The sequence below is a fragment of the Falco biarmicus genome, chromosome 1 (assembly GCF_023638135.1).
Source record: "Falco biarmicus isolate bFalBia1 chromosome 1, bFalBia1.pri, whole genome shotgun sequence".
NCBI lineage: Eukaryota > Metazoa > Chordata > Aves > Falconiformes > Falconidae > Falco > Falco biarmicus.
The window spans coordinates 86,441,840-86,462,159 of NC_079288.1; the positions used below are offsets into that span (position 1 = coordinate 86,441,840).

Below are 20,320 nucleotides of genomic sequence, written 5' to 3' on the forward strand. Positions count from 1 at the left end.
CTGGCTCCCCCCCGGCTAGGATTCGCTCCCCACCCCGCACCGGCTGGGCCTCGCCCCCTCTCTGCCCCCGCGGCTGGGCCTGCCCGCCCCCCACCCCCCCGGCTGGGCCTCCCCGTCTGCGTGGGGTGAGCAGCGACGGGAGGCGCCCGGCTGGGGTCTGTGGGGGGCTGCTCCACGTCTGGGGGTCCTGGAGGCTGGGAGTGGAGCCTGGCGGAGGCTGGTGCTCTTCTCTGCTGCTATACCGACGCCGCCATACTTTCGGGACCAGGGTGACTGAGGTGGGAGGGGATCGTGGGGGAATCATTAGGTGCCAGACCCTGCTCGAGCAGGACCACGCAGGGCCAGTGGGCCAGTGCTGCGGCCAGGCAGACTTGGGAGTGTTTCAAATATTCAAGGCTCTGCTGTGCCCAGACATCTCTCCACCCTGGGCTTTAAGCATTGGCACCAATAAGGCCTTGAGCATGGGAGTACATTAAGCAGGGCTTGGCACATAGACTTAGTGCTTGCATCCCTTCCTAAAATTTCTACCTGGTGGATTCCTTTTCCACCTCTTCCTTCACATCAGCCTTTTTATCCTCTGGCAACTGAGGAAATCGCAGCTCTAGGAGACCAGATGAAGTTGGAACAGCCATGCTGGTTGTGGCGAACTAAAATAAAAAGTAAAAAAACCCCAACCAACCAACATAAAACCAAAAAAACCCCAAAACTTGCTGATGGCACCTCAGACCTTAAACCTGGTCTGAGGGAAATGATCGAGTCCCCAACACACTTGCTTTTCCCTCGGGGGGGCATCAGCTTTGTCATGAGAGGACAGGAGGCGCTCTCTAGCAAAGGTGGTGTTGGGAAAAGTGCTGAGTTTGTTGAGGGGTTTTTAGAAAAATAATTTTGATCTAAACGTTGCTTTAATGTGCTGCTGACAAAGCAGCTGGGGTAGGATTCATTTGAGTAAAAAACTGAATTGGTGGGATTTTTTGGACATCGGGTTAACTCCCTGGTTGTGAGGGAAGGCAAAATCAGCCTGGGCCTGTGGTCAGCCTCCAAAACCTCCTCCCTGGCTACATCCTCCTCCCCACCCCAACCATCCAGGGATCCAGCATGGATTTGCTGCATTTTGACTGCTTGTGTTTTCCACTCCTTCAGCCACTCCTGGCAGGGAAGCAGTCGTGTTCTCCAACCCAGCATTGGTACGGCCAGTGCTGGACATCCCACACCTCCCTGCCCTGTTCCCTGCAGCCTGTACCGCAGCTCCCTCAAACCATCTCCCTTCCCAGCCTTACAGCCTCAGCACAGTGGAGGTTTCTCTGGGGCGTGACAGCCCCTGAGCCCCAGAGCTGGGGAAAGCCCAGGGAGGTGCTGCAATGGGAGGTGAGGCTGCTTCGAGCGAGGTCTTGGCATGGGAGGGAACGGGAATTAGCTCATGGTGGGTTCCTACCACTGCAGCTGGCTCCAGGCCATGCCTGGCATCTCCACCTGGGTTTTGTCTTCCCCAGTGTGTCCTCACCTGGAACAGGCTTAGGAGCCTGTGGTGTAGGCTTGGGGGCAATTCAGTCACCTACATGAAGCTGGGAGGTCTTGGACGTTGGTGGTGGGACCAATGGGAAGTCTGTGTCTGTTCTAATCAGCTCTGGGACATCCTCGATGGCTCCAGGCACATCCATGGGGATCTGAGCTATGGACCGGGGTGAGACCTCAAACCCAGACGTCTTGCCCAGCCCTATGGCAACCAGCATGGCCTCATGATGCTTGTTCTCAAGTGCTTGAAGAACCCGAGTAGCCCTTGTGCCCTGGGAAAGCAGGGCTGGGGAACATCCCATCTGGACACGGACACGTGCCACATCCTACTCTGCTCCTGGCAGCCTCCACCTCTCCACTCCTGCTCCAACATACCGGACTGCTCTCCATCCTGTGGGACGGGAGCCACGAGGAAGCTCTCGACTGGAGGGTTCTGGTATGCCCAAGGTGCAGCCACCTTGCAGTTCCCCAGCCCGGCTGCAGGTCCCTCCCAACGCCGCCCCCCCTCCCCCGCCATGAGTCTTGCTGCTTCTCCTTCCCCCAACACAATTAGACAAGCTGCACAGTCAGGTTTTTAAAATGGGGCTTTCTCCATTTTATTTTGCCCAATAAAAATCCTTCACAGTCAGGTAGAGATAGGAGAATGAGAGATACGTATACATATAGATCTTCATATATATTTATATATATACATACCTCTGTACAGATATATATATATATATAGTCACTGTAGAAAATCGCAAAGGCAGTAGCTCTTCACATCTTGATAACCCATGGAAACATACAACAGACTAGCAGTACGTTGGGAAGTGTGGGACAGTTTTAACAAGAATTTGGGAAACGGATACACCTTTGCTGTACAAAAATCCCAGAATGCTGCGTTTTATCTCTTTCTTTTTCAGCCTCTTGTCTTTAAATACACCAGAGGCAAAGTCAAGACAACGGTGTTTGGAAGTGACCGGTGGACAGGAGAGACACCCAGCTTTATGGAGTTCTTTTTTTAATACTTTATTTTTTAAGCGTGTGTGTATATATATATATTTATTTATATATATATGTATATATTTTTTTATTATTTTTAAAATTTTTCTTCTTTTTTTTTGCAAAGTCTTATTAAACGCCGTTCGGAGAACCAGCAACAGTCAACGCAGAAACAAAAACAGTAACAGAGTCGAGTTCAGAACACTTCTGGTTTGAATTCACAGTAAGAGCAGAGAGAGACTGAGGCATTGAAAAACGAACGAGAGGAAAGAAAGCACAAGGCTGGGGCTGAATTTACAGTTGGGGAGGTCCACAACGTTGGACGAAGGGTCTAATGCAGAGGTCCTACACACAGACACAGCCTGCAGCTTGCCCTCGCCCGGTGGTGTAGCGGCAGCAGAGAGCTCTGGCCGCTGCTCCGCAGGGCTGTTATTGCTGGTGAAATCAGACAGCAGGCTTGCTCGGGGGCACTGGCTGGCCCAACCTGACGTTCTCCCCTGGGGGAGCTGGGTTTGCGGGGGACACCTATTGATCTGCTGGAAAACAGACGCACAAGACAGGTGACTAAGCGATGTGCATCAATTTAGGATGAGGAAACCCTCGCAAGCGTACTGCCCGGTGCAAGACAAAGACCAAGAGGAATTCCTCTTGGCTCACAGCATTTACCAGGTCCGAGTGAGTGCAAACGAAGACACCTTGGAGGAGCTCCAGCCCTGGGCTGGGCACTGCGGGGACACCGCTGCGTGGAAAGGGACTGCATAGACACATTGGTCGGTTGTGCAGCATTTTTTTGCACCGGTGGTAGGACGTTTTGGCACCGGTGGCGGAGCTCTGCCCATGCACGTTTTGTCCCCTTTCAGCCACTGGAAGGGAACCCACGTGCCACCCGTGGGGAAAAGGGGACCTTCTACTCCAAGAAGGCTCCTAGGACAGTCTGGCTTACCGGAACGGCAGAGCCCACCCATGTCATGGTCTCCCACTGGTGTGTGGCTGTCACCAAATGTGACTCTGTGAGCTCAGTCACCCCATGGGACCCGGCGGCTCCCACGTGTGTGAGCTGATGGAGAAGACCTGCTGCAGGGACCCAGTAACAGTCATAGGATGGGCACCAGAGGGGGATGGACCACACCTCCTGGGGACCCAGACTGCTGGACATCGGCAGCTCTGGGCTCTCCAGACAAATGGGGACCACCTAGCTCAAACCATTGGTGGTTAGTGGGAGCCAGACTGGCCTTTGCCTCCCTTTCCAAAGGAGGAGAGCCTAGGGCTGGAGCTATAAAGGTATGCAAGGGAACATTGGCTTGCCTGTAGGTATCAGAGTTGGGAATAGTCCCTTTTAACTCTCTCTAGAAAAACCTATTGCTTTGTGACAGAAAGCAGAGACTTTCTGCCTGAGAAAACAGATCTGTAAAAGAGCCATGAAAACACAGCCCTGTGTGCTATAGCTTGTCCCAGGCTCCAGACCTGACATTATCCCCTTCATTGGGAGTATCAGGGAGGAGGCTTATCCTGAAAATGCAGAAGCTCATTTCTGGTGTTGCTGGCAGTTGCACTGCCAGCATAGAACATCCTATCGGGAAGCCAACATCTGCAAACAGCTGGATGTGATCCCACCCCCTCAATACACTGGGGACCATGTGGCATGGGCGCTGCGTACCCCTACAGACCAGGGATGCTCGTACACTCCTCACCCCACTGTCTTTCCAGAGGGTGGAAGGACCGGGGAGGCCCCAGAGCTGGCTGGGTGTGGTGCTGCCATGGTGTGAAGCCCCATGCAATGGTGGCAAGTGATTGCAAGCCACAGGGATGTCCTTCACCGAGAAGCAAGGTTGCTCTTGGAGGTAAAGCTGATCTAGCTGACATGGGAATGATGGATGGAAGAGGTGAGGATCAGTAGCCTAGAAAGCTCCTCTGAGGGCAACATCAGGGCACGCCACTCTCAGGGGCAGCTTTGGGTTTCAGTTCTGGCTTGTTCAGATGTATCTGGGAGAGTATTGGGAGAGGCGCTGACTGTTCCTGGGACAATGGGTGATGATCCAAAAGGAGGCAGGAGAATCTGGAGAGCTGGGGCAGAGGAGGAACAGGGCACAGGCAACACAATGAGCAGATTTTTAGCAAGGGGGCTTGATGAAAAGTAACTCTATAAAGTGGCTTTCAAGGCTTAGGCTGAAGGGTTGGGTTAAAGTAACGGCAAGTTGGACCTGCTCCCATCCAGGACAGGAGTGAGGACTGGCACTGCACGTCAGCAGGCTCTCATGGTCTTGGCAGGAATGGAGTGGAGAAGGCTGAGCAGAGCTGGGGAGCAGAGGCGTGGTGAAAAGGCATGTGCCCAGGGCCAGCTGAGAACCCATCCACAGGAGCACTGTGGGCGGAGGAGCACAGATCTCCCACTGACCCATGCTCCACTTGCCAAGGCTGGGACCAGGTTCAGGAGGCTTCATGGAGCTAAGGTGGGCAGAGATGCCTTCAGCAGGAGAAGCAAAGCCCATGGTGCCTTCAGCTCAGAAGATGGTTCCCTGGTAAGGAGGGTGCTGAGGACACCCTGGGGTGAGCTGGGGAGAGGATATCAAGGGGGCAGCCAGCAGGACCACCAGCTCTCAGGATACACATTCTCCTGGCCAGTTCACACTGAGCCAGAACAAACCCTTGACTGGACCCTGTTGCAACACCTGTTGCTAAACTAGAGGAGACCTGTTGCCCTGAAGACAAGTGTAATGGCTTGGCATGCATCCTCTTTTATCCCCAGGAAAAAAGGGGAATTGCATCCATCCTGCCTCGTGGGAACAGCTGCCGGTCCACACTCTCCCTGGGCAGTGTGGGGAGCTAGTTGGCACGGCTATGGAGGATGCTGGTGTAACCAACTGGGGACAATCGGCTCACCCAGGAACTCCTTTCCATCCTGTCCTATCTAGCACAAGAGAGGCCCCTCATGGACCTGCAAACATTCCCAAGTGGGACACAGGGAAATCCAAGCCCTCTCCTGTCCCCTGCCAGCTCTCGTTCCTCTTTTCCGGCCTGCACCAGCCTCATCCCTCCCCAGGAAAACCGGGAGGCAGCTCCAAGCACGCAGTCCAGTGCCCTTCGGAGATCTTTGGTCATGTTGCTCATGAGCTCGCTGTCTTGAGCAAGCTATAAAGTGCCACTGCAGGGGTGGGGTGGGGTGGTCCTTTCCATGGGCAGAGCTCATGGGCAGCAGGGCTCTGTCTGCAAGGGATTTTGGTGCAACACGAGGATGGGCAGAGGTGACTTCAGCCTTAACCAGGGGACAATTGCAAATCCTAGTGCAGGATGTCAGCGAGCAGCAAAGCAGGACAGAGTGACACCAGGCAGCTCTCTTGGAGTCAATCCCAAGTGGACTGCCTTCCTGGGAGGTGCTGAGCCCCCCCCCGCCCCCATTTTCACTGCAGCCAGCAAAAGCTCAGGGGGTGCTCAGCACCCTCCGAGTAGCACTCAGCACTCAAACACAGTATTGGCTGCTCCTGTTGATCCCGCTTACCAATATAGAAGCCCCAGAGATTTCTTGTCTGCTCATTTAATCTTTGTATCTGCAGAGCTGGGCTGTTATTTACATCCAAGTACACTTGTCTCCATATAACGTAGCAGCGTAGGAGCAACAATTTGATTCCTATCTTGAGTGTGGAAACCCGGAGGTGATCTGCCTCCGGCACGATGCCAATGACAGCAGGAACAGTGCAGCCGTCTGCCACAAGGCAGTGGCAGAAGCTAAGTGGGACTGTGTGAAGCACAACAACTTGCAATGGTTGCAGTGTTCACCCTCAGGGCGAGACAGGAGTGTTGGCTGTCTGAGGGGAAGTAGCCCAGGAGGGTCAGCATCTTACAGTGACATCAACATGATGGTGGAGCAGAGCAGCCCTACTCACAGCCAGTGGTAAGAGGGGGCTGCTTAGACCTTCCCTGGCACCAGGATAGCCTGCTTAGCCCAGATCCTCATGGATGGGAATTGCTGGAGCTGACCAGTGTCCTGTTTGCTCATATAATGGCCATGTGGATATGCCTGGAGCATGACTCAGTTGCTCGCACGTGGGTGATGTGCCACTAGAGGTGCTCCAGGTCTTCCCACCACTGGCCTGGGTCTCCTATAGGTCTTGGGTCGTGCTGGCCAGCCCCATGTATCAGGTACCCCAGGGCATCTCTGTCTCTGGACCTCATGTGTGGGCAACTGACCTGAGACCCTCGTGACCACAGCTTTTGCTGTTGGCCAATGGCAAGTTAGAGATGACTTGTTTCAGGAGAGACACTAACCACGTGCAAAAATGTTGAGGGTGGTACTTGGAGAATTACATGGGAGCCAGTATGTCACACTGAATCCCATCAGCTCCAGAGCTGGTTGAGCAAAGATGGAGGAGATGGCTGGGTTACAGTCAAGCCCAAACTCTGTGTTGAGTTTCATGGGATAGAAATATTTTATCAGCCCTGCCTGAGCCTCTAAAAGACATGATGTCAGTCTCCTTGGCCGTTCCTGGGATATGTCGTCAAAACACTAGTCTAGCACCCCTTGTATATCTTGCTCCAAGACTAAGACCCCAGGGCCTCAATGCACACCTAGCTTGTGATGGAAGACCTCATCCTGTCAGTGGGTAAAAGATCTGGGAAGAGCTAGGTGAGCTCCCATCTGGGCCAGGTCTGAGCACAAATGACAGGAACCCAGGTGTCCCACCATCATTTTTCTCCACCTCTGCTAAGCAAAGAACAGTCACCTCTGAGAAAGACTGGTTACCACCATGTGGCCACACAGTGCTCACACATGGGAGAGGACATGATGGGGAGGAGTCCATCCACCTTAGTTGTAGGGAGGATTCCTGTTCTTCAGGCAGGTGCCCCAGCCAAACTACCATGAATGCTTCCTGAAGAACAGGAATCCTGCATGGCAGTTTGGCTGGGGCATTTTCCAAAACCATCTGTATTTTATGTCACCGTAGTAGCACAGGGAGTTGGTTTCTGCAGGACAGCTGAGTGCTTGGGGGATGGGATGCTGGGTGAATCCCAAGAAAGAGAACACCCCCATCAGTGACACAGTGTCTTAACGGGTGTCTGCAAGGCTCTCTGTCATCCAGGGAATGGCCACAATCGGGGTTGCTCAGGTCTGGATCAAAATTGTAGATTAAAGTGGTGCAGTGAAGAAGAAGGTGAAGCAAGTGTACCTTTCCTCCTCCAAGGTGGAAAATCTCTCCTTGCCACTCCTGCTCCATCCCATATTGCTCTGCAGTCCCTGATGGATGCACTGTGAGGCCATTAAGTCCCTGGGTGATCGAGCACTCTCCAGCAGTCAGACAAACCCATATGCTTCTGGCTTTCACTGGGTCCATCAAGATACACTCATTCCTTGCACCACTGCAAAAAAAGATCTAGAAAAAAGATAACAGAACATACTCAGCATGCTGGAGGGCTTGTCTGACTGCTGCGGGTATGTGGGGAGGGCAGACAAGCCCCTGCTTCTCCTGCCTGTGGATTAGCAAGGAGTTCTGCTGAGAAGGTGTCCCTCAGGGTGATGCTGGTGTCTGTTCCTCTTGAGCGTTAATACAGCGGGGAATTGTGCACACCACAGCAACAACAGATCCTTGAAACTTAATCCCTGTGGGTGTTCTTGAACCACTGGCTGACACGCTGGTTCTGCTATGGTTGGTGGGAAACCAACCTCAACATCAGTGGGGCCAGGAGGAGCACAGGTAGAAGTGACCTTGCAGGTTATTACACCTATGGTGTGGTGAGGGCACTTGCTGTTGGGTTTGCTTTTCATGCGGTGGCCTCAAAACTAGCATGCAACCATCTGAGTCTAAGCCTCTTGCAATTTCTCTATGCTTTGCCCTTTTGCCCAAGGGCTGCAAAACCCTTCACAAGCACAGATGCACCACAGCTGCTTTGGGAAGGAAGACAACGTGCGTTTGTCTGATGTAGAAATAGAAGCACAGAAAGCTGAGATGACTCAAGACACCAGATCTCCAAGCCTGACATTGTGGGATGTTTGACTCCATCTTGAAGGCCCAGTGTGTGAAATGGACAAAGCTCTAGGACTTGCCTGGCCGAGTGTAAGCTTGCGTGGAGCATGTGTGTGTCTCCCTTGGCATGGTGAAGTCTGCTGCTGGGTGGCACCCGCAGGCAGCTGCACTCTGTCCTCGGTGGGGTGTGCAGGCTGATGTCCAAGAGCACTGGGAGCATCTGCAGGATCCATAGTGGGACTCTTCTCCACACCCTTCAGGGGTCAAAGCTGACCTAGTCCCCCTTTCTATGGCTGGTCCTGAGAGAGGGGCTTAACCTGAGCTGCCCTGGTGTTTTCCAGACTCATAGGTTGTGTCCTCCTCCAGCTCCAAAGGCACAGGCAGAAGAGATGGGAAAAGCCAGGTACCGTCAACTGGGATCTTGAAATGCCCTGGTCCATTGCACATCTGCATCTGTGCACATCTCATGCACATTCAGCTCTAGGGATCGCTGCCAGCCACCAACAGTTCCTGCCTCTTAATTCTGAATTTGGCTGGAGGTTGGTGGGACTAACAGAGGTCTCCTCTCTTCTGTTCAGCCTCTGCTCCATCTGAAGCTCACCACCATGTTTGTTCCCAACTTGAAGGTCAGACCTGGTGATGGAGAGGGGGAGCTTTTGGGGAAGGGAACATGGGAAATGTGTAGCTTTGGGGCTTTTGTTTGGAAGGTCTTCATCCCTTCAACACCCTAAGGTTCTTCCTTGCTGGCCGAAGTCTCCCTGGAGTCACCTCACATACATCCCCAGACATCTCAGTGCTAATTCTAACTTTCTTCTTCTAGCTGCTCCCCAGAACAAAGAGCCAAAATTCCCACTTGTGTTGATCCTTTGGCCACTGCCCAGGCAGTGGAAACCCCACTTTGCAACATTTTTTTCCTCTTTACTGTGAATCACAGTAAAAAAGTGTCCATGAAAGGGAGAATCCAGCCCACTTTGCCCACCTTTTCAAGCTGAATGCTGGTTTTTGCTGCCTGCACCGTTCTCGGTGACTGTGCATGTAGGATCTGATTATTATTCTTCCAGGGCATAAGCACTTGCATGATCTTAAGTGTTTTCCCTCCTGATGACTGCTATTATGCTCAGAGTTAGTAGCTGAATATTTTCTTAAGCTAAGCCTGCGTTATCTCTGTCCCTGGAATACGTGATTCCATGTGGGATTGCTATGGGTGCAGTTTGCAATGGCTGTACTGAAGGCTGATGCTCCCCCTGTTGCAACCTAGCTGTAACGCTGATGTGTGCTCACTGCAACTCCTGAGTGAGGCTCTGATGCCGTTTTTTAAGTAGACTCTGGCCTACTTAAAGTAGTCTCTGGGGGAGTGTACCAAAGCATCTCTCCTTTGGGAATGGGGTAGCACAATTGCCCCCCTCTGCTGGGGCAAACTGCTAAAGTTTCAGTTTGCATAAACATCCCACAGGTTTGGAGCCTTCCCCAAACCCTGATTTTATTGACTTTGGGAAGTGCGAGGGCTCTTGGAAAGGGAAACTAGCTTGGATTTGCAAGTTATTTTCTTGCTGTAGCCAGCTTGAGTATATGGTAGGAATAGGGGGACCAAGGCAGAGGTGGGAGGGTATTTCTACTCCCAATGTTGGTCACAACCCAGGAGAGGAGTGGAACTGTGGAAGGAAACCACAACAAAATGAAAACACAGCATATGTTAAGCTCTGCTGAGCCTCCAAAGAGGCTCCTGCTGGGCCATCATTCCTTGTTGGTTTGCGTTACCAGGACAGGATCCTCCTGCTCCTGAAGGATTTCCTAACCTCTCACAACCATGGTAGCCATGGGCTGGCAAGAGGGAGTCATCTGGTAGAGATATGTCTGGTTTCACTGAAATCAGTGGCCAACCTCTCACTGACTTCACTAAGACCACTGTCTAGACAGGATACTTGATACAGAGCAGTGAGTTTGCTCATGATCCCGAGAGCTTTGCTCCATTAGCCAATGTGGCTAAAAATGCCCTGAAAAAAAACCTGCCACTTTGAACTGTTTTGCTGCACATAAATGCTTGGAAAACCAAAGAAACCAAATACAACCCTCCAAAACAACCAACCAAAGAGGGGTGAATTGTAGGAGAGAGGATGGCAGCCTCTAGCGGAGTAACAGTCACGGCAGATTACAAAAGAGCCAACAGACCCTCACCAGCTGTACTAGGGAAAAAAACAGAAGAGATGTTGCATTATTGATAGAAAACTAACGCACATCCACAGTTATTTTACCTACGGAGCACAGAAGTATAGAGTAAGGGTGATGGAGCTTGGTGGGAGCAGACTCACACCACTCCTACGGTAGTGTATTATCCTTCGAAAGATCACTGGCTTGAGTAGGTAGTACATGCACAGCAATAAAAATGTTATGTTGTATTGTGTTGGTCCCACCTCAGATCTCGGTGGACTCTATTCGCTCAAGTCTGGAGGGAGTCCATGGTTTTTTCTCCTCGGTGTGCGGGGGGCTGGTGGCCTTCGTGTTCATCTCGTTCACCTTGTGCTCCAGGAGCTGGTTCTTCTGATACATCTCCACGTAGTTCAGTTGCAGCTGCTTCTGGTACTTGATGACCTTCTCCTTTTCTTCTTGCCATGTGCGCCGTTCTTCCTCGAAGTCCATCACCTGCTGCTCCCGCTGCTGCCGCTCCAGCTTCAGCTCCGTCTGGAGCCGCTCCACCTCCTTCCGCAGTGTGTTGACGCTGTCTTCACTCTGCCGCTGCATCTTGGCTTCGTCGCTCTCACAGGCCAGTGGGTCCCGCAGCTTCTCACCAAGGTCCCCACCAAAAGGTCCTGGAGGTCCCATGCTGGCAAGTGTTCGCTTCAGGCCAGAGACCTCCAGCTCACAGTGGTTCAGTTTTTCTCTCAGCACTTGGACCTCGCTCATCTTCCGCTGCAGCTCACTCTCGCAGATCTCCAGGTTGACACTCTTGGAGCTGTAGGAGTCCTTCAGGGTGAGGATCTGCTCCTCCTTCTCCCGTAGGAAGTTCTTACCTTCCTTGAGCTGTGTCCGCAGCCCCACGATCTCATTCAGCTTCTGGGAGACATCTGCTTGGGAGTCCTTCAGCTGCTGCTTGAGCAGAGAGATCTCACCGGCCTTCTGACACACCTGCAGGGAGAGCATTTGTGAGGCAGGAGGAAGGCAGTGAGGAGCCACCACTGCTGCTTGTCTCCTGCACTGCCCGTGAAACCTCTGTGTGGCCTTGCGTTGGCAGGAGGCTCAGGGAACCCAACAGCACTGCCAGGGTCTGAGTTCCAGCCTTCACCAGGACCCAGACTGTGCCAAAGACCTAGAGGCTGTCACCGCATTTGTTGGGGAGAGTTGGTGATTCTTCCTGGCTCTTAAGAACCTGGTACTGTTCCCACCTGGAACTGACCAAACAGTTAAGCTAAGCGCTGTGGTCCTCCCCAGTGGTGAGCGGGCACTGATGCTTCCCTCCCAGCTTCCCTCACCCTGCTGCCCTTCGTCTTACTCACCTAACCACAAGCCTGTGGTGCTTGACCTCAAACCCTCTCCTCTCAGCAGTTTTCCCACTGACCTCAATGGCATCTGGATCTTGAACAAGCCTGAGACAGAAACATCTCAGACCCAGAGGCCACCCAGGCTCTCCCTGCGCTCTGGGAGTGTAGGACAGGATGCAGAGACAGTAGATATTACTTACTTGTCCTATGACTCTTTCCCTCCCAAAGACTCCTAAAGAGCTCAGTTAACTAAATTTTAGGGTTTGCTTCACTGGGGCCATACAGGCACTGGTAGCTATTTAATTCTTTGGGGCAGGGCTGGAAGAAGGGCAGCCCCTCTGCCAAAGATCAAGGAGAGAGCTGTGACCCACCCTTGCTGAAATGGGACTGCCACACACCGTCCTTGGGCACCGGAGCTTTAGGTTTCATCCTGACTGGCTTGTGTCACCTGTGTGGCAGGGTACACAAGCCCTGTGGAAATACCCTCGCTGCAGCGTATATTTGCATTACATAGGTGTCACCATTCAATATGACATTCCTCTGCACCTGCGTAGTCCACCAAAGGTTACAGTTGCACAGATAGTGGTGGGTGTTGAAAGTGAACCATAAAACAACCTCATTTTCCCATGAACTCCATGGTTTTCAGGGCTCTGCACTGGCAGATCTGATCTGTCTACTGTGGACGATTGCAGAGACAGAAAGTCCCTACCTGTGCTAGTAGGAGTCTGGGCTGGGGAGTAGCACCAAGGTACTACCAGTCATCAGAGAGGACAGGTGTAATTAAAAATGGTGTTGATAGCAGGCATGTCCAAAGCAGGCTGTCCTGTCCTCCTGAAGCTCCTGTCTCCTGTCACATGTGAAATGCTTGGCCTTTCCTCCCTCCTGCGGTGCCTGCAAGGTCCCTTGCTGCTTCAGTCCAGTTGGGTCAATGCTTCTCAGACAAACTCTCCTCTCCATTGCCTTCATTGCAGCCTCCACCTTTCTCTGCTATAGAGGGCTTGCCTGGTGCGTAATGTTGAGTAAGACCTCAAAGCTCAGCTATGGGGATAGCCTAGTGCTTACTACAAATGGCTAAAGAGCTAGTACCCACAGCCTCCTGCTGCTACCTACTGGTAGGAGCTTTCCCTGGCGCTGACAGCCATGGTGGCTCCCCATGCAGACCTAACTGAGAGTACCCTCACCCACACCAGCACTTGTCTGCAGCCAATGCAGGACTGTGTCGTGCTGGTTTAGCTGTAGTTAGAGTGGTGTAGTTACTCCCTGGCTAACAACCGGCACAGCTTACTGAGAGTGCTCTTCACGGGCTAGCTCTTCCCAAAAGGCAGAGAAATGCATGATGAAGAACAGCTTGCAAAGGAATTGACTTACAGATTAAAACACTTAAATTTAGGTCTCTACTTGGGTGCTGTGGAGATCTAGGCAATAGAGTCCATGGAGCCTGGAGGCCAAGTCAATGAGTCAACAAGTGTAGGTGTCAACAGTTTTTAGGTTTCTTGATCCATAAGCTGAAACCCTATTTTTACATCAGTATCACTGATGCAGACAGAAGTATAGCAGTGAAGCAAATAACCAGAAGCCCATCTGCAGTTTTACTGGTGCAAAATCAGGGAATATTCCAGACCTAACTTGCTGGAAGACACAAAAGACCTGGGCAGAGCAGCTGGCCAAGGAGACATCATGTGGGACAATACAGCCAGCTTGTTCTGGGATGTAACTTGCAGAGATTTTACAGCAAGCCTCTCTTAAGCTCTTCTAAACATCTGCAAATAGCACATTTCAGAACATAATTAATCCCAGCTTCATTGACTTTCCATCAGGATTAGCAGAATCGGGCCTTCCTGATTCTAGAGCTACATTTTCCCTCTGCACTCTTAATAAACTTAAAGTTTCTAGCCAGTCCATGGAAGGATTAAAATTCTTCCCATAATCAAGCTGAAAAAAAAATATGTTAGCACTGGCTATACAAACAGACTTTGATAAAATGTTCTAAAAATAGAAACAGCAGAAAAAAAGTATGTAAGACTCAAAAGGAGAACTAGAAAGAGGCCTTTCAGCCTTTTAAGAGAGATAAATTTATTAACAACTGAAAACAGCGTGTTACAATGGAAAGCATGAGGTAAACTTGGCCATCGGTATAATTCTTAGCTCACTTGCTTTATATCTTAAGTAAAAAAATTATAAATTAAATATTTGAAAAGCGGTTTCAAGGTTTGCCCAAACACAGATGTTAGAAGAATTTAATTAAAATAGACTTAAGCCCATTTTTGGTAGGCACTAATACTTGTATGGAAAGATTTGTGTTCTCTGAAACTGGATTCACGTATCACAGGTTGGAGTGACCAGACTGTGAAGCCAAATTATTAACCGGCACAGGAGGTGTGCACAAGAAGTTGTGCTCATTTTAATTTAATTGAAAACTACAGGCTTGGGGCACAGACAAATGAAGAGGTGACTGAAGTGCCATCTGTTACCCAGAGGCCACCAACCCATAGCCACTGTCTGGGGAGTCCGCTTAGGGAAAACGGGAGGTGCTTCGGGTTACCGGAGCCCTCACTGAAAACCTCACTCAAGGTCTTCTACGACAAGGCTCTTACCTCCCACTTGGTCTCTTCAATCTTCGGGAGAAACTCAGCCTGCTCCTTCTTAAAAGCCACAAATTTCTTCTCTAGCTCTTCTCGTTGCTGGAGGAGTTGTCCCATGTCATCCTGGAGTTTTTTTTTCTCCTGCTGGAGCTTGAAGATTTGGAGCTGCAAGGCCTGTTGAGCCCGCTGTGCCTTTTTGGAGACCTGCTGCAATTTGTTGGCATAGTTTTGCCTCAGGTCCTCCATCTCCCTCTCCCAGATCTTCTGCTTCTCCTCAAAGACTTGGAAGATGGCTGCCTCACTTTTGTCCAAGTTCCTTCGCATTTGGAGGACCTCCTGCTCCTTCTCCCACAGCCGGTCTTCCAGGTCTTGGATGATGTCATCTGTCGAAGGCGAGTGGAAAGGCATAGTTTCGTTTAGATGGTTCAGTCTGTTGAACGAAGAGGTGCTCTTGCTCGAAGACCGCCCGCTGTCTGAGGTAGATATCCCATTGTATCCCACGATGTTCTTGTCCACGTAGGTCGTACCGATGCGGTTGATGTGGCTCGTGGAGGCGCTCATTGGACCCACATGCTGGCTATAGCCTGTCCCATACGTGGGCAGGCTCGTTAACGAGTTACGGCCTGAATCCGAAAGGCCCCCCACTTGGTTTGTAGTCCTGTTAAGGCTGCTCTTGTCGAGTCCACTTTTGGGTGCGGACGGGCTATTGCTGTTGGCATGGTTCAAGCTCTTTCTGTTCTCTGTCACCCCGTTGCTCTGCGGTGGGCAGAGGTTCTGCATGGAATGGAAGTTTTTAGGAACTACTGGTTTAAAGGCTGAGGGTCTAACTAAGGGCTCATTGCTCTGCAAAAGGAAAAAGGACCACACATCAAACATAGCAGGAAGCTTGTTAACAACACACAAAAGAGACACATCGGCACAGGATGGGGCTGATGGAGCTAAGATGTCTTGGGCTAGCTCCGTATTTCTCAACCTTTTTACACCCTGGGCCACCTGGGATTTTACATGAGGGACCTGTGGTCACTCATAGGGCAACACTTTGTCTTCCCTTGCCCCAGCTGAAAAAAAAAAAAATTTCTTGACTCACTCTAAAGCTCTGTGATTTTTTCCTAGGATGCTCCTTGGGTTCTCAGGAAGGAGGGTCACCACTTGCCTACCAGACCTGATTGAAACAACTTTTTGATTTTGACAGATTATATTTTGAAGGACTTCTAGCCTTGAGGGTGCATTGCCCTTTTGCTGAAAACTGAATTGAACTCTTGGATTAGCAGCCATTTTGCCCCAGGAGCATCACGTTTCCCTCCTGCCAGCAGTGATCTCTCCCTTGTGTGGACATCATGTCCTGCTAATGCTCAGACAGGAGTAGGTAGGAGCTGTGACCCCAGCAGCAACACCGGGCAGGGAACATGTTGAAGCTGCTCTTCATTTGAATGTGTTTTCTGTGGGCATAAGCCATGCTGGGGGGAGAATGGACCACAGCTGTAAAGGATTTAGAAAGGGTTTTAAATCCTTGTGCATTCCTTGTGCATTCCTTGTGCAGAAACAAAATTTTCCTCAAAATGGGATTGAGTCTCCCCTACTGCAGGTTAGGTTTCAGGTGAGAATTATCCCAGAGGAAGCTGCTTGGTGTTAGCAAAGATGTTTGGAAAATGCCTTCCAGGAGCAACAGAATAAGCCCTGGTGAGCAGGCAAGGTTGGAAACCAAAAACCTGGTGCCTGGCTTGCAGGACTGAGATGGACTACAGGGGCTGGCAGATTAACAATCCAGGAGAAAAGGCCACAAAATGCTGCAGAAATAATACTGTGCAAGGCAGTCCCCAGGACACAAATTACAGAAGCCACTGGAGCAGAGCTTCAGGCTGTATAAAGCACTGCTGGCTCTGGGGCTCTGCTCCTCCAGGTCTGGGAGCTGTTTGCTCCCCAAAGCCCATATGAGCCCCGAGGACTGGGCTTGGGTGGGCGATAACGCTTACAGGGGTAGTTCTCAAACCTTGTCAACTTGTCCTTCACAAGGGGCACTGGTGATTTGAATGGATGCTTATAGATGTTTTCAGGCAACAGCTTTTGGTGGCGGTGGGCTGTTGGAGATTGCCTATAAGTGGCACAAAGCGTAAGGGTGGGACTCAGATGCTGGACCTACTGAAATTGAGCTGACTCCAGCTCCCTCCCCATCAGTCAGGGAGGTAGGCACAGCATCTTGGGGAGGCTGGAATAGCCAGTGACTTAAATACAGGCTTAAATGAGCTGGAAACTTAGCTGTGGAAGACTTGAGATCGTGCTCCCTCAGAAAGTAGTAAGAATTACATTGTCTGTACATAAAAACGATGCCATCTACTTAGTAAGAATGAGACTATCTGTCAGGATTGTACCGTTGCCCAAGGCTTCCTGGTCTGTGTTGTTAGAGATGTGCCATGGTCATCAAGCTGCTCCAGGAGGTGGGGATTCTCACCTGGTCTAGTTTGCCGGAGATTGGCAATATCTTTGGTGGGTTACTGGGCTCTCGGTATTGGGGAGGAGGCGGCATGTTCTTCTCATTGTTGGTGGTCACGTTCCCGCAGATGTCCATCTTCATCTTCTCACTCTTGCGCAGGTCACCGTTGATGTAGAGGGAATTGGAGACCTTCTCTGACTTGTACGTCTTCTCTTCACCAGAGTAGCGGTTGGAGATCTCCCGCGTGGAATACCCATTGCGAGACCCCTCTGTCTGCCGACTGCTGCTCTGTGTCCGGGTCCCCACGCTCTTCATGGCGAACTCTTGGTCATTGGCCACTCCGCTGCCTACACTCCCCATGGTGCTCTGGGAGATGGGCTGGGATGGCCGGGGAGCAAAACTGTGGAAGTTTTCCGGGCTGGGGTAAGTTGGGTCACTAAGAACGGGCAGCGTCTCTAGCGTGGCCATGGCAGTGTAGAGGTGGGGTGGAGGCACAGGTCAGTGGCACTAGGAGAAGGAGGAAAAGGAAAAGACTGTTAAAGACATGTCTTGTATCTACTATACCCTTTGGAGGCTGGCATCATGCAGAGATGAGCAATTCTCTGGGCTGGGTGGTGCAAGGACAGAAGCTGTCATGACTCAGTACATGGTATGGAGCAGATGATGGGGCTGTCCTCCTCTCCGTGAACCCTTGGAGGAGCAGCGTGCACCCGTCCCCCAAACCTACTCACTGCTATGCAAAAGAGCTGCTCTTAAGCCTCTCAGTCCTCCTTGGGCGCTCCCAGAGGGTTGCACGGGTTTTAGGGGGCACAGCTCTACAGCATCTGTTGGAAATGGCCATGTAGTCCCCAGGTTTGAATTATTTCTGTCACTTTTCCCAGGTTTGAACAATTTGTGTGGCCATGGGAATGGAAGGTTTCCTCCAGCCCTGCTCCATCTGTGGGCTTATACACTATTGCTCCCTCCAGCGCATCCCTTGGGATGATTCAACAGGACTTTAAGCAACACACTTTCCATCACTTCCTTGGGAGTGTCATCCCATGAACTTGAGCTTTTAAAAAGATGCTTTTGTCCAGGAGGCATCCTAAATTGTCTTCTTTTTATTCCCCGCCCCCCGCTCCCTTTATTCCCCTACTCCATTTTAGTCTTCCTTAGGCTGTGCCATGGATTGGCCAAAACTAGGCAGTGGGAAGTGGATAACATGCAGCTAATGGTTTTAAAAGTTGTCTTTGACCTGGTAACAGACATTGAGACCACTCCTCACACATCTGGGTGCTCTTCCTCAGCTCCATCACCATCACAAACCCCAGTCCTGCCATTTCAGCTCTGGCTTCAGAGCTGCCCAGGCCTATTCACATCTGTGTTTGGGGGAAATTCTCCAACTACTCGTGGTTGCATTGGTGCTGAATTTATTACCAACTGAGGCAGTCAGGGTCCAGAGCTACTGGTGCTGAGACAGGTTTCACATGGGGACAATTTATTAGAACTTCCTAAAATGCTTTCTGAAAGTTCCAGCTGAAATCAAACTGGTTTTGCCCCTCTTGGGCCCAGCAGCCATGGCTCTGGTCTGCACTGTGCTATGACCTCACCGAGGGTGACAAAGCCTCTGCAGTCATGCCCCAGCATAGACTGGGACTAGGGGGAAAAAAAATCCGACATAGATTTATTTCTCTCAACAGGATTTCTGTAGTTACAGAAGCCCATGGGTCTTCCCTGATGGGTGTACCCATAAAACATGAGCGCTGGCGAAGCTGCTCCGTGTTGAACTGAGCTGGAGCAGATGGAGATCTTGCAGAGAGTGACAGCATTCCCCACGACTACCGTTCAGTCTGCTGAGGTGTTAACTCGATCCTCTGTAAGGCACTCAGCCCCACAAAGGTGTAAAACCTTATAAAGGAAAGGAAAGAAAAAGCACCACAACACTATTTTTTTTTTTGGTTGCCTCAGTGAATAATGGAGAATTTGAGCCCGTACCAGCTGAGGATCTCATCACCTGGGGGAAGGGAGAAGATGTGTGGCTGAGTTTGGGTGATTGCAATAAATCTTGGGGGCTCTGCGTTTGGGGAAAGACTCTCACAGCTCAGTTCAGTCACTGGTGCACAGGTGTCCAGGCCCCTGAGGGGGTCTGTATGTCCTCCCTGTACCACTCCAGAAAGGCTCAGGTCTTCCTGGAGTCCTGCCTTATCTCTGCCAGTCTGTGCAGGTGTCTCTGAGACCTTCAGACCGAGCACAGCTGAGCCAAGCCTGGAGGAGCATGTGGACAGCTGTGGACACATAGCCAACCAGTGTCCACCCAACCCTACCAAGTCCATTGGGTTGGTCCCCATGGGCCAGAAATGATGTTTGTGTTTTGTTGGGTTTTTTTGTCCCATGAGCCCTCAGTTCCAAGTTTCCCAGGATAAAACATTCTGGCAGTGTGGGGACTAAAACAGGATTTGGGGGCAGGTTTCCCCCTGGATAAAAGAGAAAGAACAAAAATGATACCCTTTCGAAGAGAGAGGTTCAGTGATGAGGGGGACTCAAGCAGAGCCAGCAGGCAGGGGAGATGGAGAAAATCTCCATTTCAGTGGGGTTTTCCTCTTTTGGGGTAGGGATGTTAAATCAGCCCTCCCCAAGTAAAGCAGGAGAGCTGGGTTTATTTCCCTGGAGAGCTAGCTTAGGTCTAGAGCTCAGCTCTGATGTGGTGTCTCATGGGGTTTTGCTATTTGCACTAATAATGGGATGGGAAAAGAATTAAAAAGGTTAAAGCAAGTATGTGCTGCTTGACTTCACTTTTATTAAATCGTGTTTCTGGAGGCTTCTGCCAGGCATGTTAACTGTAGCCTCCTCCCTTTTTCCAGCACCCTGAGCTTTCTCATAGAAAGCTGCCCTGTATGAAATATGGTCCGAGTGTGGTGGGGCTGGTGGACAGATGTGACAAACTGCTGTGCTGGAGGAAGAGGATGCAGAGCTGATACCCATGGAGGGCTGGCAGAGCTCTTCTGGGGCAGAGCAGGGTATGGAGGTGGTCACAGCAGGAAGAAGTGCTTAAGAATGTGCTGTGGTGAAAGCCACCATCCCAGCTGAACTCCTGTTGAGGTGTGAAGGAGCCTCTGTGGTCTGAGACACACCAGATGGGCCCCATCATGGACAAGGGACAAGGCAGCTGGGAGGCAGAGGAGGAGGACATGCCTGGTGGTGTAACCTTCTCCACCCCCTTGCACATCACCCCACGCAAGGGTCCCCAGGGCCTTGCCCTGCTGAATGACCAGCAACGTGAAGCAATGGGCGTTGGGTGAACATCTTGTAGTCACTGCTGATGACCTTCCTGCAGCTTGCACCTTTGTCCCCCAACAGAGATGTCGCCATGTCACTCACGGGTTGAGGTCTAAAGACCAAGCA

The 20,320-nt window shown here is 51.2% G+C and overlaps 1 protein-coding gene across 4 annotated transcripts in view; it reads right to left on the minus strand.

The window, feature by feature from the left end:
- Nucleotides 1-2,078: 2,078 nt before the first annotated feature.
- LZTS3 (leucine zipper tumor suppressor family member 3) overlaps nt 2,079-20,320 on the minus strand; it is a 55,938-nt gene continuing 37,696 nt past the window's right edge. For 3 of the 4 annotated variants that reach the window (XM_056343713.1, XM_056343697.1, XM_056343707.1), the window contains exons 2-4: nt 16,958-17,446; nt 14,521-15,351; nt 2,079-11,573 (exon numbers count right to left, since the gene is read on the minus strand). In XM_056343713.1, the coding sequence (XP_056199688.1) occupies nt 10,863-11,573; nt 14,521-15,351; nt 16,958-17,407 (1,992 nt within the window). In that variant the 5' untranslated portion in view covers nt 17,408-17,446 and the 3' untranslated portion in view covers nt 2,079-10,862. The remainder of the gene's footprint in view (nt 11,574-14,520; nt 15,352-16,957; nt 17,447-20,320) is intronic. The other variant, XM_056343720.1, reaches the window with a different exon arrangement.